Genomic DNA, 25,143 nt, shown 5'->3' with positions numbered 1-25,143 from the left:
GAACTGGGAATTTGGGAGGGGCTGAGGGTCAGGGCTGGGGAGGCTCTGTTGGGTCTGAGGGCATTTGGGAGTAAAAAGGTTGGGGGGAATCTGGGAATTGGCAGTTTGGGGAGGGCTGAGGGGCAGATTTGGGGGGGAAAGGGCTGAGGAGGAATCTGGGAATTGGGAATTTGAGGGGGATTAAGGGGCAGATTTGGGGGTGAAAGGCCTGGGGATCCCCAGGGGTTGAGATTGGAGTTACTGCTCTTTGGGGAGAGGTGCTGCGGGTCAGGATCAGGGTGACTCTGGTGGGTCTGGGGGCCACGTGGGAGGTTTGGGGGCTCAGGAGATGTTTGAGGGGGGCTGAGCTCTGTCACCCTGTCCCATACCCCCCCCCCCCCCGCCAGCTCTCCCCGACCCCCCCCCCCCATCCCCAAATGCAGAGAACCAGGCAGGTAACGTGTGTAATCCAGATATATTTATAGGATTATTTTCCAAGATTAGCACAGGATATTAGAAAGGTTATAAAGTCACATCGACGGTCGTTGGCTCCCTTTATGTACAGACAAAAAAAACACAGCACAACAACACAGCCCAGCCTCTGCCCCCCGCCCGGCCTCTCCAGAGCTCCCCAAAATATGGCTTTCGTGTCTATTGAGAGTTCAGTGCCGGCCGGGAAGCGGCCGCAGCCTCCCAGGGGGTCCCAAATCCTCCTCGTGACCCAACCCCGTGACTGGGTGGATGTGGGGCCACCAACAGGACCCCCTGAGGACGGGGTGGTGGCCTGGGCTCTCCCAGACACGGTGCCACCCTCCCCCGTGTGCGGTTTCACACCTCTCGTAGCTGTAACACGGTGTCACCGACCCCCAAGGGGACAAGGACGGGGCCACCCCCACCCTGTCATCCCCCGGCCACCCAGCCCCTGCTCCTCTGTGACATGGGGTGTCCGTTACCCCCAAGGAATCCACACAGTGACCCCAAAAGGGTCAGGGATTTGCTGTCACCAGGTGGCTTCACCATGGAATGTCCTTGTCACAGCTTCCACCCAGAATCCTCCTAGGTCAGGAGGGTCCCTGTCACCCCACGGCCACACTGGTGTGACCCGGTGTCGCTGTCACCCCTAGGTGTGACACAAATCTCCTCCACTGCTCCCACCTCCACCAAACCCTTTGGCTCCCGTTGCCAGAAGTGGCCTCAGATGGAACCTCTGAGCCCTCCCAGCCCCTCTCTGTGACCTCCAGGTGACACTGGGCCAGGTGACACCTCCACATGTCCCTGCCAGCTCCCCGGGCTGCCCTGCCACACCCCAGAGCACGTGGCACCTCAAAACTACCTCAAAACCACCAAAACCACCTCAAAATCACCCATCCAGCCTGTTCTCCCAGGCATCAGCCCTTGGAGCAGCTCTGGAGCGGCAGAACCAGCCAGGAACTGAATTCCAAGAGGGAAAAGCCTCCCTGTCCCTGGCAGCTCCCACCTCCCTGCCCCAGGGACCACCCACCCCACTGCCATCCCTGCGCCTGGCTCTGCGTGGGATCCCTCCAGCCCCCCCAGGAGATGGAATTCTGCTCGAGAACACATCTGGGTGTTTCTATTTGCAGGAATTACTCAGTCCTGGAGACCTCGGGTGTTGGCAGCCCCGGGATTCATCCCCCAGCCCGAGCTCAGAGCTGCCCTGGGGGCATCCCCCACTCTGAGAGGTTGGGAAGGAGGAAAACCACCCCAAAAACGGCTGTACCCAGCAAAGGAAACCTCAAAAACTCCGTGTCCTGCTCCTTCCCAGTGCCAGCACTGCTCCTGACACAGCTGAGCCACGGCAGCCTGGTCACCTCTGCAGTGTCCCCAGTGTCACATCCCTCGCTGCCACCTGTGTGTGGCACCGAGCTGGGCCTCCTCTGCCTCACCTGAGCCCCCCTCGTGCTCCCACAGGTGACACAGGTGCCAGGTGTTGGCAGGGTTTGGGGGGGTGACACTTCCAGCCCTGTGGAAGAGGTGATAAAATTCTTCCTGCACCTCCCAGGTGAGGCTCCCCACCCCACCTCCTTCCTAAAGGGCCCCCTCATCCTCCAAATGACCCCAAATCCTTGGGGTGACCTCCCAGCTGAGGTTACCCCTCCCAAAGGGCTCCCCTCCTCCACACAACCCCAAATCCATGGGGTTCCAAGCCCAAGGGCATCTCCTGCAACCCCTCTCGTGCCCAGACTGGGATGTGAGATCCCAGGAAACTTCATGCCAAGGCTGGGGGTGCCCAAAGGATGCCAGGGGGAGCAGCCCCATCCCGCGGGTGCCTGGTTTGGGGAGGGGGCGAGCTGGGGCTGTGCTGGAGAGGTGGGGAAAGGTGTTTGGTTTTGTCTTGGAAGTGAAGGTGAAAGAGGCAGGAAGAAGGGCAAGGAGGAAGGGTGAACCCCCCACCAAGCCTCCATGGCGACCCCAAACTCCCCAGACCCCAAATCCAGGTGTTTTGGTTGGGGTTCTCAGAGCCAAGAAGAAAATCAGCCCTTTCCAAGCTCATCCCTGCCCTGGGAAGGGGCTGGGGAGGGAAGAGGGGCAGAAAGACCCTGGCAGAGCCCCACCCCTGCTCCAGGGGTCCCAGGGAAGCAGCCCCAGCCCCGAGGGTGCTGCCTCCTGCACTGAACATCTCAATAGATGGTTAAAATTGGCATTTCCAATCAGAGAATTTAAGAAAACTTTTAAAAATCGGGGGCTTTTCCTCTGGATTTGCCCCCTCAAAATAAATCTCAGCCCTCCCCCCTCCCGCTGGGGTGGGACCAGGGAGCTGTGGGGGCTCCTGGTCTCTCTGGGGGTCCCACCCGGGACTTTCACTCCCTTTCACACACTGACTGCACGAGGACAGCTCTGCTCCCGCATGGACACTGCTCCACAAGAACCACCAAGGATAAAATTGGGGCAGGGTCTCGCTCTGCTCCCAGCTGGAGTCACCCCCCACCATGGGAGGCGACAAATGGGGACACCCAGGGTCCCAAGCTCGCCCCAGGAACCCAGAGCTGATTTTATCCTTGGATATCAAAGAAACCAAAATGGAGAGAAACAAAGGGAAGAGCTACATTGACCCCAGCCCAACACCCCAACCAAGGGCCCGAAGCAAAGAGCAGCCACGAAACCAAAGCAAAAAAAGGTCCAAAGGAAGAAGGAAGAAGTCGCTCACTCACGGGTTGATCTGTGGGGTCGGGGCATGGGGATGGAGGTGCAAGCAAGCAAACGGGGCCGGGGCTCTCGCTGTTGGAGTGAAGGATTTGTACAAGTTCAAGAAGCGTCAGCAGCGCCTCGAGGCCGGTGGCTCTCCCTGCTCTCTGTCCCGCCATCCCTCTGTCCGTCCGTCTGTCCGCCCGTGCCGGGCGCCAGAGAAAATCTGTTGGGTTTTGTGGGGTTTGTGGTCTGGTTGCCGTTGCCATCGGGGTTCTCTTGGCTCCATTTTTCTCTCTCTCTCTCTCTCTCTCTCTCTCTCTGACACCTTTAGATGAAATATTCCTTCTTGTCGTCTCCGCCGGCCTGGCCGCCCTCAGCATTGATGATGGCGGTGTCGGCGTCCGGAGCATCGTCCGAGCCTTTGGCCTCGTGGGTCAGGTACGTGCCTGGAGAGGATGGGACAGGGTTTGGGGTCACAGGGGGCTCTGCCAGCGCCCCCTCCCACACAACCACGGTGCCTGGAGGGCTCCGCTGTGCTTGGCTGCAATGGAGAAGTCACTGGGATGGGAATGGGATGGGATGGGATGGGATGGGATGGGATGGGATGGGATGGGATAGGATGCAGACTCACTGGGGTGCTCCAGGATTTTGGGCAGTGTCCAAAGTAGAGTGACCAGTGCCAGTCAGGCTCCTGACCACCCCCCCCAAACCCTTCCTGGAGAACAGGGGGTCCTAGCTGCCCCCCAGAGCAGGGTGGGGGGCTCTACTCGCACATCAGCACCGGGGGTGGCCGATGGCGGGGTGTCACTGTGTCCCCAGGGCATGGGCACAAACCTGCTGGGTATGAAAAGGGCAGGTGGAGGGGGAGGAGGAAGGCAGAGAGAGCAGCAGGAAAAGGGAGGAGGTATGGGGGACATGGGGACAGGGACAATCCTGGGACAGTGGGTGCGGAGCAGAGATGGAGAACAGGGGTGGGAGCTGCCTCCCCCCACATTCCCTGGGACATTCCTAACATCCCCACACCACAGGCAGGACCAGGAGCTGCCTCCCTCCCCCCCCACCTCTGCCCTGAGACCCCTGAGGGCTCCTCGAGCCCCCCTGCACCCCCCCAGGCCATACCTTTGTGCCTGATCAGGTAATGTCCCAGCACGATGAGGAGGCTGAGCAGGAGGAAGACGATGACGGCCACCACGCCGCCGATCATCGCGTGGTAGGTGCTGGAGGTCGAGGGCACCGGGCTGGCATCTGCCCAAGCAGGGGGAGAGAAAAGAGACAAGAAGGAGCTGAGTGAGACCCTGCAGGGCAGCAGAAGCTGCTGCTCCCCACCAGGAGCTCCATTCTGTGCCAGCAGCTCCGTCCTGCTGTGGGTCCTGGCAGCGAGAACAGGGGAAGCAAAGGGGAAATCCCATCCTCCACAGTGGGGTTTTGGCCCCAAAAAGGAAGGATGAGCTTTGGGTGGGAGGGGACATGCAGGCTGGCACGGCCACAGGCTACACCCCGAGAGGTGATGGCACTCCAAGGACAGCAGGACCCCAGAGGTGGTCCCGAGTCAGCCACGTCCTGTCCTGGATGGGGAATGCACTGAAAAGACATTCCATTTCCAGCTGGAATCCCGTGCCAGCCCTGGGGCACGACAGCAAATCCTCCTCTCGCTGTGCCCCATCAGCTCAGTGTGGGGACAGAGCCACATTTGGGAAGGACAAGGCAGGGGAGACACAGGGGAGGCAGCAGCACAGAGGGACAACACGGCACACGGACACACAGGACAAGGGACAGCTCAGGGAGCTACTGCTCAGAGTTCCTCGTGGAAAACGCCAAAATCCACACACACCGAGGGACTGGAGCCACCTGGCAGGGCTGTCCCCAGGCCAGGCGGGGCCACCGTCCTCCTGTGGAGCTTCTCTGGCCGGGCTGGGGAGCAGCGGGTCCACAAAGAGACAGAAAAGGAGCTTACGGTACCTTGGATGGGAGCTGGAGTGAAGGATGGAGCGGAGGCCATGGAAGCATGAGAGATGGGCTGGGAAGGGCCCCGAGTGGAGTGAACGTGTGGGGTGGGGAGCTGGGGAACATCTGGGGAGGACAACAAAAACACAGGACACGAATCAATGCTACGAAGGGCCAGCGAGGTGACAGAGCCCTGAGCGACCCTCAGCGGGTCCATCTGTGACCCCACGGGTCCCTCTGCTTCTGCCACCAACCTTTGGGATGCTGTGGCCATCTTCTCCCATCTCCTGTGTGTCCCTGGTTACCTCCTGAGGGAGCCTCGTGGTGTCACCCATGGTGAGGTGTCACCTGCACTCTGCTGTGCATGTCCTTGGGGACCACAGGGTGCTGGGCAGGGGTGGCACCAAGGTGGGCAAACTGGAGGGCTCAGCTGGGCATGGAGGTGGCTCCCAGTCCCTGAGACATGAGTGGCTTTAGGGACAAAAGTGGGAATTCCACCAAGCCTGGATATGGAGCTCATCTGCTGTGACAGGGGTGGTGCCACCAGGTGGGCAAGGGACAGTGGGTGGCACCTCTCAAGGACAGCACAAGGCACCCGGGGTGAGCTCCTGGATGGGTGCAGAGAGCTCTGGGTGCTCACACAGGGGACACACAAGGGTGACACAGGAGTGACTGCACAGTGTTGGGGGCATTTGGGGGCTCGTTCCGGGCAGGCTGAGGGAGGGGACACAGGGGACAAAGTGCCACTGAGGTGCCACTGCAGGGGAAGGAGGCAGGAAAGGGAAGAGGTGGAACAGGGAAAGTCCAAGGCTGGGAGAAAGAGATGGAGAGAGGAGGAGGGAGGACAGCAGGAACCTTTTGGATTTTCCAAATGCAAGGGAAAATCCCAGGGAAACGGGATCATGTGGTGTGGGAAAGGGCTGGGATGGGCACAGGGAGCCGGGATGGCAGCCAGGGGTGGGCACTGGCAGCACCACACAGCACACATGGCCCTGAACCACGTGTGACACGGCATGGGGACACAGAGAGAGCCCTGAGCCACGTGTGACACAGCATGGGAACATGGGAACACACAGAGAGCCCTGAGCCACGTGTCCCACGTATGACACAGCAGGACATGGGGACACACACACACACAGCCCTGCTCCATGTGTGACATATGGCATGGGGACATGGGGACACACACAGCCCTGTCCCACCTGTGACACAGCATGGGGACATGAGGACACACACACGGCCCTGAACCACATGTGACACAGGACATGGGGACACACACACACAGCCCTGGTCCATGTGTGACACATGGCACAGGGACATGGGGACAAGCAGAGCACAGTCAGGGGACAGCACCATGTGCCCCTTCCCACCCCAGGACAGGTGTCAGGGTGACACTTTTGGGCACACAGGATGCAGTGCCTCCTGTGCCCTCATCCACAGGTGTCAGGGTGACACTTTTGGGCACACAGGATGCAGTGCCCCCCGTGCCCTCATCCACAGGTGTCAGGGTGACACTTTTTGGGCACACAGGATGCAGTGCCCCCCGTGCCCCTTCAGCTGGCCACTGCAGCCACACTCACCGCTGACGTCCAGGTTGTACTTGGCCACCACGCTGCCCATGGAGCTGGTGGCCGTGCACACGTAGGTGCCACTGTCACTCTTGTTGAGGAAGGGGAAGATGAGGACGCTGTCGGAGCTGAGCTGTAGGGGAGCGTCGCTGCCCTCCTTCTCCCAGAGGAATTCCTGCGGGCTGAGACACGGCACAGGCACAAAATGACTCCTTGGGCTTTCAGGTTTCTGTTCTGGCCCCTTGGGGTTTCAGGTTTTCTGCTCTGTTTTTCTGTTTAGCTTTGTATTAAAGTTACTGGGATCTTTTCATAGGGTGGGGAAGAAAAAATCCCATAGGAATGGGATGGGCATAAAATGATTCCTTGGGATTTCAAGGTTTCTGTTCTGGCTTCTTGGGGTTTCAGGATTTATGTTCTGGCTCCTTGGGGTTTTAGGGTTCCTGTTCTGTTTTTCTGTTTAGCTTTGTATTAAAGTTACTGGGATCTTTTCACAGGGTGGTGATAAAACAAGGTAAAACAAGGTAAAACAATCCCATAGGAATGGGATGGGCATAAACTAATACCCTGGGTTTTAAATTTTTCTATTTTTCTGTTTAGCTTTCTATTAATGTTACTGGGATCTTTTCACAGGATGGGGAAGATAAAATCCTATAGGAACGGGATGGGGTCAGCTGATTCCTTGGGGTTTTTCTATTAATTGGACAATTAACTCCTATATGCAAATAAACCAAAATAAAACTCAAAAACTGGAGACTCAAGGACAATCTCTTCAAAACTTCAGTTCCAAAGCATAAACAACATGAAAAGAGGAGGGCAAGCAAGCAAGGAGGATGAAACTTCATCATTTGAAGCTATTAATTGGACAATTAACTCCTATATGCAAATAAACCAAAATAAAACTTATAAACTAAACTAAAACTTACAAACCAGACTAAAACTTACAAACTAGACTAAAACTTATCAAAATGTGAGATCTCGTGACCAAGCCCTCTTTTGCTGCCATCTTGGAGCCATCTGGGCACTGCCAGGCTGTGGTTTTTGATGGCATTTCAAGAAAAATTCACCTTATTCCTCTTAAATCCATCTGTTTCCAGCTCCTTGAGGCATCACCCGGGGACACAGAGGGGGAAATGTTTAATTTAGGGACGAGCCAGGGTGGATCCGCTGCTCCAGGAGAGGACAGGCAGCTTTGTCTGCTCTCATGGAACCCCCCGGGGACAGGGACACCCCAAACCCAGCCAGCACCTCCTGGCGTGGGATGTGGGACCTGGCAGAGGGAGGGGAGGCCTGAGGAGGAGGAGGGAGGGGAGGAAGGCCTTACATGGGGTTGCCCTGCCCGTCACATTGCAGCTGCAGCTTCTCCCCCTCCCGTGGGTACTGCGGGTGCGGCTCGATCTTCGCCGTGGGCTTGTCTGGAATGGGGGAGAAAAACAGTGGGGTGAGGGCCTGGCACCCCAAATCCTGTCCTGGCACTACAAATCTTGCACCTCAAATTCCAAATCTTGCACCTGGTACTCCAAATCCTGCCCTGGCACCGCAAATCCTATCCTGGCACCCCAAATCCTGCCCTGGCACCCCAAATCTTGCACCTGGCATCCCAAATCCCGTACCTGGCACTTCAAATCCTGCCCCTGGAACCCCAAATCCTGTCCCTGGACCCCCAAAACCTTCCCCTGGCACCCCAAATCTCACACCTGGAACCCCAAATCCCACCCCTGGGCCGGTTCTGGGTGTGCAGGGCTGAGGGTGACAACACCCAGGGGTGGGGACAGCACCTGGGGGGTGCTGCCATGTCCCCCACTCCATCACCAGCACACGGAACAGGAACAGGCGAATGGGGACAGGATGGGGGACGTGGAGCAGGGAAACCCCTGGAGATGGGGACAAGCAGGATTTGGGTTCAGGGGTGGGAAGCTGAGGGTGTGTGTGTGTCACCATGCAGGGGAAGTGTCACTGTGCCCTGAGGGGGACAGGACCACGATGGCTGCATGTCCCTGAGCACACCAGACCACCGGTGTGGGGTCTCCTGAAGGTCCATCCCACCCCAAATGTCCCCTCCCACGTACAGTGGACCTGCAGCTTCTGCGTGGTCGACCTCTCCGAGTTCTGCAGGGACTCATGGTCCACCGTGCAGGTGACCTCGACCTCGTTGTCCTCCTTGGTGACACGGAACTCCACCCTGCTGGTCACCGTGAAGGTCTTGCCATTGGGGTCCTCCACCACCTCGGTGCCCGAGTCTGTGGGGACAGGGGACAGTCACAGCTGGAGCAGGGACAGCCCTGGCTCTGTGGGCATAGGGAAAAACGGAAACTTCCAGAGACATGGAAGGGTTTGAGCTGCAGCTGCAGGAGAAGCTGGGATTGATGGAAATATTGTAAAAATATTATTGTCATTGTATTGTAATTGAATTATAATTGTATTATACTTATATTATAATTGTATTATAACTGCATTATAAATGCATTATTACTGCATTATAAATGCATTATTACTGCATTTTAACTGCATTATTACTGCATTTTAACTGCATTATTACTGCATTTTAACTGCATTATAATTGTATTATAACTGCATTATAATTGTATTATAACTGCATTATAACTGCATTTTAACTGCATTATTACTCCATTATAACTGCATTACAATTGCATTATTACTGCCTTATAACTGCATTATAACTGCATTATAATTGTATTATTACTGCATTACAAATGCATTATAATTGCATTATAACTGTATTATTACTGCATTATAACTCCATTATAATTGTATTACAACTGTATTATTATAATTGTAAAAATACAATACACAGACATTACGAAGAAAAATAATTAATTTATATTTCTAGAGTTGTAAGTGAGTGAGAATATGCTTTAAATAAGTGAGAAACTATAGATAAGAGGGTGAAGGGTTCATAATGTATGGAATAAACTAGGAGTTTAGAAGTTATAACAGAAGCATATGTGTACAAGGGAGACAGAAGCCTTTGGATAAAAGTATCCTCAGTGCAGCAGGAGTTAAGTAAAGGTGGTAAGTTAGAAAAGCAAAATAAATTCTGTGGCAACTCTCTATTAGTTTAGAAAGTTGTATTAGTTTAGAAAGTTATATATTAATTGAGAAAGTTATGGATGATATATAATATATTATTATATATTACTATATAATATTATATATTATATATAATACAATACATAATTATATTATATATATACCATTATATTATATATTCTATATATTCTAGTTTTAGAATGATTATATTATATTATAATTTTGTACTATATTATATTAATATATTATAGATTATATACATAATACATGATAATATATTATCTATATAATTACATTTATATTATATTATAAAATATTTTAAGACACTATATTATATTACACTATATTACACTATATTACACTATATTACATGATACAATATTATGTTACGTTATGTTACATTATGTTATATTACATTATGTTATGTTATGTTATATTATATTACTTCATGTTATATTATGTTATGTTTTATGTTACGTTATATTATGTTATGTTATATATTATAACAAATTCATACATTATCTCCTAACAACGAACCTTGCAATCACCTTTGCTCCATAACCAAATCCTCCCAACCTCCACCACTGACATTCATCCACACCGCTCACCATCCCCAAAGCGGGAGCAGCGCCACCCTCCATTGCCAACGGCGACAACGCCACCCCCGCGGTGTCCCCGCCCGGGACAGCGCCACCCTCCATTGCCAACGGCGACAACGCCACCCCCGCGGTGTCCCCGCCCGGGACAGCGCCACCCACCCTTGATGTCCCTGTTGCCCTTCCTCCAGCGCAGCTGCGCCGCGGGTTTGCTGCCGGACGAGCGGCAGAGCAGCCGGGCCACCTTCTCCTCATCGATGGGCTGCTCGTGGCCGAAGATCTGGGGCTTCTGGGGGATTCCTGCAGGAGGAGGGGGCAAAAATCACGAATTTGGGAGCTGGGCGTGCAGTGCCACCCCAAAATGTGACACGCACACAGGGATGGGATCTGGGAGCTGTTGATGGGGTGGTTGTGGAATTCTGTCCTCGGGGAAATCCTGTACCTGGCACCCCAAATCCTGCCCCTGGTACTCCAAATCCTGACCTGGCATCCCAAATCCTGGCTCCTGGAACCCCAAATCCTGCCCCTGAAACCACAAAGCCTGACCTGGCATCCCAAATTCTGCACCTGGTATCCCAAATTCTGCACCTGGTACTCCAAAACCTGCCCCTGGCACTGGGAAATCTTTTAGCAAAGGTGGCACAGTCTGGACTTTAGGAACAGAGGGAACTCTTTTAGCCAGAATGGCACAGCCTGGACTTTAGGAACAGAGGGAACTCTTTTAGCCACAGTGGCACAGCTGAGGGCTGTCCCCGTGTCCTACCCAGCACGGTGACCAGGGCCTTGGCCGTCCTCACGGGCATGGTGAAGATGGAGCAGGTGTACTCGCCCTCGTCGGCCAGCACCACGTCGCTGATGCTGATGGTCAGCTCGTTGGGGGTGGATCTCTCCAGCTGGATCCTGTTGTCCCGCAGGGCTGGGGGCAAAGGGACAACAGGCTCAGTGCCACCACCCCACCCATCACCAGCTCCCAGGGGTGGCAGCACCAGGGAGTCACCCGCTCTGCTGTCCCCTTGTGTTGGACTAAATTGTTTTTTTGACCCAGAGGTGAGGCAACTGAGAGGTGTTCTAAAAACTTATTTTTAGTCTCATTTGAAGGGTGAGACATACAGATGTTATAATTCACATTATCACAATCAGAAGTTAATTATTTCCTAATTAAGAATACACTATAAGCACTTCTTGGCCTATCAGCTTTAGCCACACCATGCTGTAAATACCTTAAAGCCAATCATCTAAAATTACTTTCATAATTCTATTTCTCTAAATATTTACAAAACCACCCTTTAAAACTTGTTTCTAGTTCCATTTCTCTCTCAGCAATGTCTGTCCCATTCTATAATATTTCTGAATCATCATTTTTTATCTCAAAGTTTATATACAGATGCACATTATGTGAGCCTTCTTTTAGGTTTTGAGAATTTTCTACAAATCCATTTCCCACCCCATCGTGGCTCCATCCTGGAGCTGTGGGGTTTTACCTCCTTTTTCCCAAACTGTGGGATTTTACCTTGAGTTGGAATTTTACCTCCTTTTTTCCCCAGCTGTGGGGTTTCACCTTGACTTGGGGTTTTACCTCGTTTTTTTCCCCAGATGTGGGATTTTTACCTCATTTTTCCCCAGCTCTGGGGTTTTACCTCCTTTTTCTTCAACTGTGGGATTTTACCCCGAATTGGGATTTTTCCCTTGAATTGGGATTGTACCTCGTTTTTCCCCGAAGTACAGGGTCTGCTGGGCAGGGTTGGACCACTGCAGCGAGGAGTCATCGGGGTCTTCCACCTGGCACTTGAGCACCACCGTGCCCCCGGCCACCACGGTCTCATCCGACGTTGTGGGCTGGCTCTCTGCACACGGAAAAGGGGAATTAATGGGGTCCTGGGTGTCACCTCCCTCCAGCAGCGTCCCCAAAAGCCACCTGAGCACAGCTCTGTGTTGTCCCCGTCCCTCTGCAGTGATGGGATTTTTTCCCTGTCCCAAAAACCAGGGGGGTTTTGCCCCATTCCTGAGCAGGGAGTGGGCCTGGGATGGCTCCTGCCACCCCACCTGCAGCACCCACGGGGACAGGGGACACTGCTGTCCCCAGGGCAGCTCACAGGGACAGAGGCATGGCCCCAGAGCTGCTGGAGGATCCTGCCAGGAGCAGATCCCTGCAGAGCATCCCACATTTAAGGATGGATGGAAGTGGTGATGGGGATGAAGGGACGCTGGGAATGGTTTTAATCCCAGTTTGAGGTTTCTCTGGAAATCCTGTCCAGGGAAGGACTCATGGAATGCCAGGATGGTTTGGGTTGAAGGGATCTAAAGGTGCCACCCCTATTGTAAAATGCAGGTGAACCCAGTGGGAAGAAATACTGATGTCCAACTCCAGTTCAGAAGGCTGAATTTCTTTATTATAACTATGCTATAATACATTAATATACTATTTAAAGGAGATACTCAAACTACAAACCTACTTGTTCTAACTACCATCTCTAACCAACTCACAACTTGTGACCCTCTCTGGAGTCCAGACACAGGTGGATCTGATTTGCCATCAGGGTCAAACAATCCTCACCAGAATCCAATCAAGCAATCACCCCAGGTAAACAATTCTCCAAACACATTCCACACGGGAAAACAAGGAGCAGAAATAGAAATTGTTTTCTCTTTCTTTCCTCCCTCAGCTCCTCCTCATCCTCCTCCGCTTCCTTCGGGCTCCTGGAGCAGCCCAAGGGCAGGGAAGAGCAGCTCCAGGATCAGATAACCCCCCACCGGCCCAAGGACAGATATTTTTGGGAAGCTGCCGTGCCAGGGAGTGGAGCTGCAGAGGGACAAGGGGGACACGGCACAATCGCCAGGCCCAGCAAATGGAGAGGGCTGGAAGCACCTGAATTTGAATTTCCTCATTTTCCACACACAAGGTGAAGGGAAATTTATCCTTTTGCTCCCATCAAAAACTCCTCAAAGCTCAGGAAGGAGCTTTTGCAGGAGGCAGGACAAGGCTGCTGAGCTTTCCTGTTAAAATCCAGAAAGGCTGTGCTGGAAGCAGCCGAGGAAGGAATTTTTAGGAAGGAAATCCCCACTGTGAGAGTGGGCAGGCCCTGGCACAGGTGCCCAGAGCAGCTCCATCCCTGGCAGTGCCCAAGGCCAGGCTGGGCAGGGCTTGGAGCAGCCTGGGACAGTGGAAGGTGTCCCTGCCATGGCAGTTGTGGCACCTTTAGGTCCCTTCAACCCAAACCATCCTGGCATTCCATGAGTCCCTCCCTGGCCAGGACTTCCAGAGAAGCCTCAAACTGGGATTAAAACCATTCCCAGCATCCCTTCATCCCCATCACCACTTCCATCCTCGCTTGACGGGACCTAAAGGTGCCACAACTGCCATGGCAGGGACACCTTCCACTGTCCCAGGCTGCTCCAAGCCTGGCCTTGGGCACTGCCAGGGATGGAGCAGCCACAGCTGCTCTGGGCACCTGTGCCAGGGCCTGCCCACTCTTGGAAAGGAGGAATTCCTTCCCAAAGAAAGAAATAAATAATGAGTAAATAAATCAATCAATCAAAATTATATATATATATATAATGTGTGTGTTTAATAAACATAAATATATAAATATATCTTTATATATATAAACATAACATATATATATAAAAGAAATAATACCTCTATAAAAATAAATTTAATAATAAAAACAAATAACAATAACAATGATTTCACAAATAGAATAATATATATACTGAAATATAAAATATAATTCTAATAAATAAATAAAAATAAGAAGAAATCAATCCAAAGAAAGAAATAATTCCAACGCAGCAGCACCAGCCTGAGCCCAGCCCAGGGGCCTCGGAGCAGGGACTGTCCCCTGGGTGCCACCCCTCTGCAGCCAAGCTCTGGGGCTGTGCTGGCACCAAGAGCTGTGCCAGGTGCTGGGCACTCCGGGAGCATCCGCCCTGCCCGTGCCAGCGAGCGCTGCCAGCTCAGGCTGCTGCCACCTGCCAGGCTGGCACTGTCCCCTCGGCCCCTCCGTGCCACTGCCACGGCCTGGGGGCTGCAGGGACCCCTCAGGGCCCCCTCCAGCCCCTGCTCAGGGAGATGGAGAAGTTCTTTTCAGTGGAAATATATAGATATTTGGAAAGATTTATATATATATAAAATATATTTTTTATATTTCTATTAAATATGTAATATATTTTAAAATATTTTATATATCATTTTATATAGATTTTATAATATATATTTTAATATATTATATTTTTATAGATATTTTATATATTATATATTTTAAAATATTTTATATAGATTTCATATATTTTTTTCTATAAATATATATTTTATATGTATATAAACTATATATAGTTTATATGTTTTTTCTCTTTTAATATATTTTATATATATTTTTCTCTTTTAATATATTTTATATTTATAGATATGTTATATTTTCAATATATTTTAATATATATTTTACATATTTAATATATTTTATATATTAGATACTTTTGTGTATTTATATATATTTCGATACTTCAAATATATATTGTATATAATTTTAAATATATATTTATATAAATTTTATATTTTTAAAATATTTTTTGTTTGTTTGGTTTTTTTATAAGGGGAGAACTTCTTTCCAGCAAGGCCTCCTGGCAGCCTGGGGACACTGCCACCCCTCCCTGGAACCATCCAGAGGGACCAGGCCTGGCACAGGAGGGCTCAGATCCAGCCCCAGCTCCGGGACCAGTCAGAGCCACCCCAAAACCACCCCAAAAAATCTCCAGAGCTGCTGCCCGTGTTGGTTTGTGCAGCGGAGCCAGGGAAAATCTGGAACTCCAGAAAAATCAATATTTCATTAATTAGAGCCAGGCATTTTCACACAGGGGCTGCACTCATATTTATGTGGGGGAAAACGTTTGAGAAAAATAATGGAGAAAAATGATGGAGAAAAATGATGTTGACATCTCTACTGCTCCTGCAGCCCAGCGTGAGTGTCCCCATCCTGCAGGGACTGTCCCCATCCCACAGGGAGTGTCCCCATTCAGAAATTACTGTCCCCATCCCGCAGTGACTGCTCCCATCCAACAAGAGTGTCCCCATGCAGCAGTGACTGTCCTCAGCCAGAAATTACTGTCCCCGTCCAGCAATGACCATCCCCATGCAGCCGTGACTGTCCCCATCCAACAACGAGTGTTCCCATCCAGGAGTGATTGTCCCCATCCAGCAGGGACTGTCCCATCCAACAACGAGTGTCCCTATCCCACAGTGACTGCCTGCCCGGAGCAGCTTCACCTGCTAGAGATAAATAATGAGAAGTTTTTCTTCACCTAGAGCACCCTCAGGGAAGCAGGGAGAGAGGCCTGGCAAGGGCCCAGCAGATGTGGGAGACGAGGTTGGAGCTGCAGGATCCTCTCCAAGGAGTGTCCACCCCATCCCAGATTTTTTTCCAGGCTAGGAAAGCATCTCTGGGGCAGAAATAACCCCAGGGAAAACCACCCACTGCTTCAATCCCTCCAATGCCTCTGGTTCATAGTGACGGCCCAAAAATGTTTCTCATTTCCCTCCTTCTTTCCTAAAAAAATCCCTTCTCATTTCTCTCCTTCTTTCCCAGAAAAAACCCTTCTCATTTCCCTCCTTCTTTCCCAAAATTTCCCTCCTTCTTTCCCAAAAAAAAAAACCCTTCTCATTTCCCTCCTTCTTTCCCATTTACTCCGGGTTCAGCATCACAAAGATCCAATTCATCCCCATGGGCACAGATGTTTTCCAAGGCTCCTTTTTCTCCTCTCCGAGGACTTTGTGTTCCAGGAATTCCCTCCTCAGCTCCATCCCCACTTTTCCTGCAGGAATCAGCCCTGGCAGGGTGGGAATTTTGAACTCACGGATCAGGAAACCTCAGACATCTGCTGTGCACATCCTTTTGCAGGCTGATTTTTGCAGGGTGTGAATCCACAGTCTGGAATAGCCAGAGCTCAAATTCCAGGCAGCTGAGCAGCTCCAGATTTCCCAGGAGAGGGAAACCTGCTCCTGTTTGGGTGCATCTCCTCCGTTCCACCTCGGTGCTGTGACAGTGACATCCCATCCCTCTGGGAGCTCCTCCTACAGCTCCAGGGCTGGTTCCTTCCCCAGTCCACTGGCATCCAGATGTCCCTTGGGATCCACCCAGGCTATCCCCAAAATACAGATCCAGGCAGGGAGAAGATGCTGGAGCAGGCTCGGAGTGAAAGGTGGAGGTGGGAGGGATCCAGGCTGATCCAGGACAGGGCTCCACGTGGGATCAGGTAAAACACAGTGTTCTCTTTGGGGTCAGAAAGTTGAAATTCTCAGCATTTAGGACTCCAACAGACATCCCTGTGTGTGGGTACGGGCAGGACGCAGGAGCTGCAGAATTCAGGGTGTTCCTGTTCTCCTCACAGGGATAAATCCATCCAGAAACTCCACTGGTGCCTCAGGTTCCTTCTGGCAGCTCCCACCTTCACACCTCCAGCCCCCACAGCCACTCCCTCCCTCCCACAGGGTGAAGGGTTTGGTGACAGGGACTGGCACAGGGATGAAAACATTCCCTGGAATTGGGAAACCCAGCCCTGAGTGTGCTTGGCTGTGCCACGGACAGGGGTGATGGGACCTGTGAGAGCCAGAGGTTCACCGGGGATCCCAATGTTCCAGCAGGATGGGATCCACTCCTTGTGACCCCAGGGGCTTCAAACCTTCCCACATGAAATATCCAAACCCCAAACTCCAGAGGATTTCCCAGTAAATGAGCATTCCCTGACTCCAGGGGCTTCAAACCTTCCTACATGAAACCCCCTCACCCCAAACCCCAAATTCCAGAGGATTTCTCTGTAAATGAACATTTCTGGGAAGGGGAACCGCAAGAGGATGCAGCTTCTCACATGAAACCCCCAAACCTCAAATTCCAGAGGATTTCCCTGTAAATGAGCATTCCCTGACTCCAGGGGCTTCACACCTTCCCACATTCCCATGAAACCCCATCACCACAAAACCCCAAAATCCTGAGGAATTCCCTGTAAATGAGCATTCCCTGACTCCAAGGGCTGCACACCTTCCCACATGAAATATCCAAACCCCAAATTCCCAAGGATTTCCCTGTAAATGAGCATTCCCTGACTCCAGGGGCTGCACACCTTCCCACATGAAATACCCTCACCCCAAACCCCTAATTCCAGAGGATTTCCCAATAAATGAGCATTACTGGGAAGGGACACAGCAAGAGACACCACAGCTTCTCATCACCACCTGCTCTGAACCCTGGGGTCTCCCACAGCACGGGGATGGTCCCCAGCAGCCCCCAGGGCAGGGTCCTAGCCTGAGGGGCACTGGTGTGACCCCACAAACCTCTGTGCCCAGGGGGACACTGTCACCTCCTGCCACACCTGCCCAGGGGACAGCCAAGAGCTGCTGGTGACACTGCCCAGGGTTCAGCAGCTGAGACACAGCCAGCAATTAGCATTAATCAGCAGCTCCAGAGAGGCTGGTTCCAAGTGCTCTGGGACCACAGGATGCTCCTCTCCTCCTCCTCTTCCTCCTCCAGCCCTGGCTGGATGCTCTCAGAGCCGACATTCCCAGCGTGACTCCAGCTCCATCCTCACTGCAGCTTCTCCTCTCCTCTTCCTCCTCCCTAACCCCACCTGCTCTCCCAGCACCCCCAGGGCCAGAGGGGAGCTGGGATGGGATCAGGGGAACCCCTTGGACGGCCCCATTTCCACGTTCACACCAGGCTGGTGCTCTCTTCACTCAGGAAAAGGCAGTGGCATCCTCAGGAAATCCCAGGACATCAGCATCACCTCCTTCCAAGGCCACCCCACAGCTCCTGGGGTCTCCTGCCACCCCCCCAAGGCTCAGAGCTGCGCAGAAGAGCCAAGAGCCAGCTCGTCACACCCTAAGTGCTGAGAGGGGGCCGAGCACAGGGAAAACCCCCCCAGTTCTGAGCCACCCCAAATCCCCTGCCAGCATTCCCCGATGTCACAGCTCCCCGAGGGGCCCCAAAAGGAGAGAATTCCCCCAAGACCCCGGGGCACGGGGCAGGGTGACCCCTGTGCCAGCACCCTCCCCCAGTGTGCCAGCCAGGAGCTGAGAACTCTTATTTTTGAGTGGGTTTTTAGCTCCTACCCTAAGGCCAATCTCCAACATGACTGTTGCCAAGGGAACGAGCTCCGTGCTTTGACAGTTCTGTTTTAAGGATCTCCCTGCCCAACGAGGTGTCTCAGCCCAGCTGGATGCCCTGGCACGGGGTTTGGTGGCCCTGAACCTCGACCCCGGTGTCCTGAGCAATTGGCACCCCCCGGTGCCCGAGGATGAACCACAGGGGGTTGTGTGAGAGTATATTTATTTTTAAACGAAGCTGAGGGATGGGGAAGCCTTGACAGCTCTGCTCCTCCCCTGGGGGACAGCACAGCCAACGCCTCCTCCCGACCTGCCAGAAATAAAATCGTGGAGTGGCCAGAGTGGCAAAGGATCCACAGACACCCCAACAAGCCCAGCCTGTGCCTGGGAACGTTGTCCAAACTCTCCTGAAGCTCCAGCAGCCTTGGGAATGTGATAATTCCCTGAGGAGCCTGTTCAGTGCTCCACCACCCTCTGGGGGAAGAACATTTTCCTGATATCCAACCTAAACCTGCCCTAAGACAGCTCCAGCCATTCCAGCAGGTCCTGGAGACTCCCCACATCCCAAAGGCCAGGAATGTGCTCCACACCAGCTGTGGCCCAGCAGGTCACCTCTGCTGCAGAGTGTTCTGTCCCTTTTGGAATGCCCAGAACCACAGGGAGACAAAAAAAGAAAAAAAAAAACAGAACCCAAAGTTGGTGAGATTTGGAGAGGCAAAATGGAGCCTCCAGGAGTGCCACGAGGGTGCAGATGTTCAGGGAAGCTCAGAGCAGCAGCAGCTGAGGCTGGAGCACCTCGGGAGCACTCCTGGATCCATCTCCTCGTGGCTTCAGGGCAGGAGTAGCAGAGCAGGATCCTGGTGGCAGCAGGAGGGAGAAGGAGCACCTGCAGCTCTGGACACCGGTGCAGACACCCCAAAGCACATCCCAGCTCTGGAACATCTCCCCAGGGTCTGTGGGGGTCCCAGCAAGTCCTGTCTTCTGAGCAGCACCTGGCCCAGGGACCTGCTGCTCTCCCTGCCAGTGGCCACTCGGGACCAGCAGTGTGAGAAGTCATTTCCCTGGAAATCCCAGCCTGAAAGCAGCAGTCTGGAAAAGCTGAGCTTGTCAGCAAACGCCGTTTGAGGTGTTGGAGGTGAGGAAAAGCATCTGCAGCTCAAGCACCGCCTGGAGCATCACCCAAGGATGGGGCAGCTCCCGGGATGCTGCAGGGACACAGCTCAGCTGCTCCCCAGCCAAACTCCTGGAAAATGCTGCTGCTGCCAGCCCTGCCACCCTCCAGCACGTCCAGACACCGCAGAGGCTCCGCGGGAGCCGCAGCATCCAACACCTGCCCGCGGTCCTGCGCCCTCGGCCGCATCCCGGCGCAGGCGGAGCGTGACTGGGCAGGTGACTGGAATGGTTAAACACATTCATGCCCGTCCCTCCTCACAGCCTCGGCTTCCCCGCCTCCCTCCGCTGTCCCCGGCTGCCTTTGGGTTGTCTGGGTTGGTGTTGTTGGCACCGGGGCTGCCCAAACACAGCACGGAGCGTTCCTGCCTCCAACGCTGCCTTGGCTCCCCATCCTCCCCCGGGGACAGCCCCGGCAGGAAGAGAAGCTCTCTGGGAGGGGGATGGAGAATCGCAGCCCCTCACAGGTGGGTGGAGGAGCTGGGGCACCAGAGAGGTCACTCCCACCCCAGCATCACCACCCGATGAAGGCTCTGCTGGTCTTGGCTGCCAGTACCCAGCCAAGAGCAGAGGGGCCAGAACTGGACCAGATGGTTCAAGCTGAGCTGACCCAGTAACTGGGAGGAGGAGGAGGAGCAGATCCATCTGACTGTGGGGGTGTCACAGAGCTGGCAGCACCTTCCAGGGCCCACCAAAGAGCCAAAGCAACAAGGACTCCACTCCACTCAATCTGTGCAGAACCAGCACTGGGGCACCTGCACAGCCAAGGCATCAGCAGGGCTGGGAAAGCAGCTCAGGTGGAGACCAGGCAGTGCCAGGCCAGACACTGGCACAGGAGACCAAGCCCAACACCACAAGCAGAGCCCACCAAGCTCCCAGCTCCCACCACCAAAACCACCTCGACACGCGTCCACATCCTGCCTTGCTCCTCTCCTGCAGGGACCCGGATGGGCATGAGACAGCCTGGATTGGCATAAAACAAGGTTAGGAACCAAGGCAGGGAAAACAAACAGGAACAGCTCTGCTGCATCTCCCTCCATCTGGCTGCACGGCTGCCGTGCCAGCGCCGAGGTGACTCCCCAGATGCAGCCGCCTCCGGTTCCTGCGGTGATCCCAACACCCCTGGGGAGGCGAGAACATCAGGCACAGGGAGAAGAGGCAGCATCTTGCAGGCAGGAGACCTCCCAGGCAGGGAACCCTGGGCAAACAGGGTGCTTTTCCCTCCAGAGGAGGATGGGTACCCACACCTGGGGTTGCTCAGCTCGTGCTCCGGCACCATGGCCCCATTCCTTTGGGATTTCTCCTCCAGCCTGCAGGCCAGGCAGGCACCCAGCAAACAGCACCAACAGAGGTTTGGCCATGCCAAACCCCACGGCATTGTCAGGCCAGCGGCAGAATTCCTGTCCTGGCTGTGGTGCCAGCACATCCCTCACCGTCTGGGCACCTCCGCAGAGCCTGATCCCAGGCTTTGTCCTAAAATCCAGCCTTGCCTGTTGAGCCTAACGCGTTGTGCCAGACAGCTGAGTGGTGGATTCCATGCTCTCCAGCCGGCTGCCTGCACAGGGATGCTCTGCTCCCTCCCCTCCTCCGGCTGAGTGTTGATCCCAGCCCTGGAACAGCTCCTTTCCCCCAGGCAGCTGATCCAAGTCATCCAAAATCAGGCCAAGCAGGTAGTGAGTGATGTAGAGAGGTCGCCCTCCCTCCCTTTCGTGCCTCACCAGGGCTGTCACCGCTTCCTCAGCTCTGGAGCCAAGGGCTGCTGCTGGCACAAGCACTGGGAGCATAGGGAGAGCCCTAATGGCACTGGGAAGGGGGAAAAGTACACATTCCTTGGGGAAAAGCACCAAGCAAAGAATTCTGCTGCTCCAGACAGCACTAGGCTCCCACCACCCCACCGTGCCCCTGGGCTCTCCCACATTCCAGCAGGACCTGCAGATGTCACCTGCTCAGAGGCTGGGCATGGCAAAAGCCCCGTGGGAGCTCAGCCTCTCCCAGCCTGCCAGACCCCATCCCACACGGGCAGGACAGGCTGGGAGGCTGCTCCCCAGACAGCAGGGCATCTCCCCAAGATAGAGGGAGCTTCTCTGGATGGCCTGGGCAAGCAGAGAGCTCCAGCAGCTCCAGAGAGACAAAACCACCCTGCAGAACAGGGACAGTGGCCTGAACCTGCCTCTCTGCAAACCTCCCTATGTCCTCCAATGCCCCAGGGGAAAAAAAAAAAGCCCCAAGTCATCTGGTTTTGGCCCCGTGGTGGCCTCCCAGGGCATTGTCCAAACAAAAGGGTTACACAACTCATGAGTGGAATAACCCTGCAGAGAGAGAATGATCCTCACACAAGGACAACCACGCACCAGCCCAAACAGCCGAATGTGCCGACAGCAGCACAACGGCAGCCAAGAGCTCAGACAGGGCCCTCTTGTGCAGGAGCAGGGCCTGGGTGGCTTCCAGGGGTTCCTCCACACCCTGCCATGGCTGTAGTGGAGCCATCCACAGCTCTGGAGGAATGTTCTCCAAGGAGGAGACTCCATCCCTCCCCAGGACAGGTGCTAAGGAGGGGATGTCACGCTGGGATGGCTCAGGGGCTCCAGGATGAGGCACCAACCACGAAAACACAACAACTTCTTTCCAAGCATCTCCTCTGCTCCTGAGGGATTTTTTTGGGGGTCTGTTTGTCCAGCTGTGCTGGACCCTGCCACTGGTGGCCAGGGCTGGGCCACAGCAGAGGCCAGCCCAGGAGGAAATCTTGCAGTGTCACCATCCGGGTTGCGTCCTGTCCCAGGACAGCTCCGAGTCACAGCCACCTCCCCTCCCGGGATGCTCGGCCATCCCCAGCCCCACAGGCTGAGCACCCCCACACTGGGGCTGCCAGGGTGTCCCCACACCGTGGGGCTGAGCATCACCCACACCCAAGTGACTGTTTCAGGTGCCCGTGGGAGGACCGTGGCCAAAACCAGAACAAATCCTGGGATTCGTGGATGGGAACGCAGCCACCAGCCCCCAGAGGCTGTGACAGCAACAGAGATGGGTGCGGGGGAGCCGTGGGGGCTGCGGGCTCAGCCCTTGTCCCCACCGTGTCACCTCCCACCCGCACAGCCCTCGGGACCCTCGATGCTGCTCCAGAACCCCCTCCCTGCTCCTGATGGGCCGCAGGGATGCGGATGGAGACCGGAGGCACCGCCAGCCGCCCCCCCAGCACCCCCAGAACACAGCACGGCGGGTCCAGCCCAGCCCCCGGCCGGCGGCTGCACCTCCCCACCCAAACACACGCAGCAGCAGCATCGGTTCTGTCACAGACGACTCCCGACACGGTAAACGGAGCCGCCAGCAGTCAGACAGGGATGGCGGGTCCGAGCCACCGGGGCCACCCCGCAGGGACCCGCAGCGACGGGGGGCGCGGCGCTGCCACCGGCGAGCCCCGACAGAAATCACCCCCGCCGGTGAACCCCCTTTGTCTGGCGAGCCCCGCTCCGCCGCGCCCCGCACATCCCGGCGGGACGGGGAGCGGCCGCCGCTGCCGAGCCCCCCGCCCATCCCGGGGAGGCGGCTCCCACCGGAGGTACCGGGGATCCGCCCCACCGCGGCGGGGATGTCACCGCCGCTCCCCCGGGGGCTCCATCCGCCCCTCCGCGGTGTCTGTCCCCCTCCGTGTGTCACTGCCGAGCTCCGGCACCCTCGCGGCGGGGCGGCTCCGCCGCACCGGGGACTCTCCATCCGCCCCCCGCCCCTCTCCGCGGGCAGCGCCGGGAGGGGCCGAGCGCCGCCGCCCGCCGGGGCCTGTCTGGAACCTTCCGCCGCGGCCATGGGGGGACACGACGGGCAGCACCGGCGCCGCCGTGACCTTGAGCCCCGCCAGCCGCCCGGGGAGCCGCACCCGCAGGCGGCGGCGGGGCGGGCCCCGAGGGCCGGGCGGGGCGGGGCGGGCGGCACCTGCCTGACCCACATAACGGCGCCGCTCGCGCCGCCGCCGCTCCCCGCACCTGTCGCTCGGTTCCCCGCATCCCCCCGCCGTGAGCGGCGGGGACGGGGAGGGAGCTTCGCCCGCTCGCTGTACCGCCACTCACCGTCGCGGGAGAGGTTTCCGCGGGCGCTGCCGAAGCAGGCGATGAGCAGGAGGATGCCGAGGGCGGGCGGCTGCATGGTGGCGGCGGCGGGAGCCCGCGGGGCCGGCGCGACCGAGCCGCAGCGCGGGCGGCGGGCGCTGCTCTCTCCGCTGCTCCCTCCGCTCTGGAGCCGGCGGTGCGGCAGCGGCGGGGATTAAATAGAGCGCGAGGAAGAGACCATTCGTACCGGGAGGGGGGAGAGGGCGGGGGGGGGGGCCGCGCCGATGCCGCCCCCCTCGGCCCCCGTGTAAACACGCCCGCTCCGGCCGCCGGCCCCCCCCCGCGGGCTGAGGCGCGGTGGTGCGCGCCGCATGCGCGGCTCCCCGCGGGAGGCAGGTGCGCGCGGGGCGGCGGCGGGAGCGGGGCCGCGCTCGGTCCCGGCTCGGTCCCGCTCGGTCCCGCTCGGGCCGCGCTCGGGCCCCGCTCAGTCCCCGCTCGGGCCGCGCTCGGGCCGCGCTCGGTCCCGCTCGGTCCCCGCTCGGTCCCGCTCGGTCCCCGCTCGGTCCCCGCTCGGTCCCGCTCAGTCCCCGCTCGGTCCCGCTCGGTCCCCGCTCGGTCCCCGCTCGGTCCCCGCTCAGTCCCCGCTCGGTCCCCGCTCGGTCCCGCTCGGTCCCGCTCGGTCCCCGCTCGGGCCGCGCTCGGTCCCGCTCGGTCCCCGCTCAGTCCCCGCTCGGGCCGCGCTCGGGCCGCGCTCGGTCCCCGCTCGGTCCCCGCTCAGTCCCCGCTCGGGCCGCGCTCGGTCCCCGCTCGGTCCCCGCTCGGTCCCGCTCGGTCCCCGCGCTCCCCGCGGTCTCCATCCCGCCCCCGAGCGGAGCGCCGATGCCTCAGGGATCCCCGCCATGGCAGGGGGTCTCGCCGGTCTGGCGGCGGAAGCGGGACCGGTCCCACCGCAGGGCGCCGCTGGGTCGGGTCCCCGCTGGGCTCGCGGTGTCCCCGGGATGGGCCCTGTCACTGTCACCCAGCTGGGTGGATGGGGTACGGTCCCCTTGGCAGGGAGAGGGGCCGGAGCAGAGATGCTGGGGTGTCACCCGTGCTGGGATGTCACCTATGCTAGGATGCCATCCTTGTTGGAATGTCACCTATGCTAGGGTGACACCCGTGCTGGGATGTCACCTATGTTAGGATGCCATCCTTGTTGGAATGTCACCTATGCTAGGGTGACACCCGTGCTGGGATGTCACCTATGCTAGGATGCCATCCTTGTTGGAATGTCACCTATGCTAGGGTGACACCCGTGCTGGGATGTCACTCTCACTGGGGTGTCGCCTGTGCTGGGATGTCACCTATGCTAGGGTGCCACTCGTGGTGGGGTGTTGCTCTCAGTGGGAAGTCACCTGAACTGGAATATCACCGAGGTGTCACTCTCACTGGGGTGTCACCCATGTTAGGATGTCACCCATGTTAGAATGTCACCTGTGCTGGGTTGTCACCCTCACTGGGGTGTCACCTGTGCTGGGGTGTCACCTGTGCTGGGGTGTCACCTGTGCTGGGGTGTCACCTGCGTG

At 55.9% G+C, this 25,143-nt stretch overlaps 1 protein-coding gene across 2 annotated transcripts; it reads right to left on the bottom strand.

Annotated features, from left to right (window-relative positions):
• Positions 1–435: 435 nt before the first annotated feature.
• CADM3 (cell adhesion molecule 3) lies at positions 436–23,807 on the bottom strand. Of its 2 annotated transcripts, XM_054001404.1 has the most exons (10): positions 23,600–23,807; positions 11,983–12,123; positions 11,043–11,195; positions 10,442–10,579; positions 8,702–8,872; positions 7,957–8,047; positions 6,648–6,817; positions 5,086–5,196; positions 4,246–4,371; positions 436–3,572 (listed from the first exon to the last, which is right to left on the bottom strand). In XM_054001404.1, exons 1-10 carry the CDS (start codon positions 23,673–23,675, stop codon positions 3,454–3,456), a joined length of 1,296 nt encoding a protein of 431 aa, XP_053857379.1. In that variant the 5' UTR covers positions 23,676–23,807; the 3' UTR covers positions 436–3,453. The 2 variants fall into 2 exon arrangements, with proteins under 2 accessions (XP_053857379.1, XP_053857380.1); XM_054001405.1 differs by lacking the exon at positions 5,086–5,196 and having other exon boundaries at positions 23,600–23,801.
• Positions 23,808–25,143: the final 1,336 nt, after the last annotated feature.

The sequence above is a fragment of the Vidua macroura genome, chromosome 29 (assembly GCF_024509145.1).
Source record: "Vidua macroura isolate BioBank_ID:100142 chromosome 29, ASM2450914v1, whole genome shotgun sequence".
Taxonomy (NCBI): domain Eukaryota; kingdom Metazoa; phylum Chordata; class Aves; order Passeriformes; family Viduidae; genus Vidua; species Vidua macroura.
The sequence above is the reverse complement of the archived record's forward strand: the minus strand, read 5'-3'. Positions and strand labels throughout refer to the sequence as shown.

What these genes read in the sequence shown, in the direction of transcription:
- CADM3 (XM_054001404.1), bottom strand. Translation starts at nt 23,675, where the DNA reads ATGCAGCCGCCCGCCCTCGGCATCCTCCTGCTCATCGCCTGCTTCGGC. An exon ending in GGCCCTGGTCACCGTGCTGG is followed by an intron (nt 10,580 to 11,042) that starts GTAGGACACGGG and finishes CTCCTCCTGCAG; the next exon opens with GAATCCCCCAGAAGCCCCAG. An exon ending in CACTCCAGCTCCCATCCAAG is followed by an intron (nt 4,372 to 5,085) that starts GTACCGTAAGCT and finishes CTGCTTGGGCAG; the next exon opens with ATGCCAGCCCGGTGCCCTCG.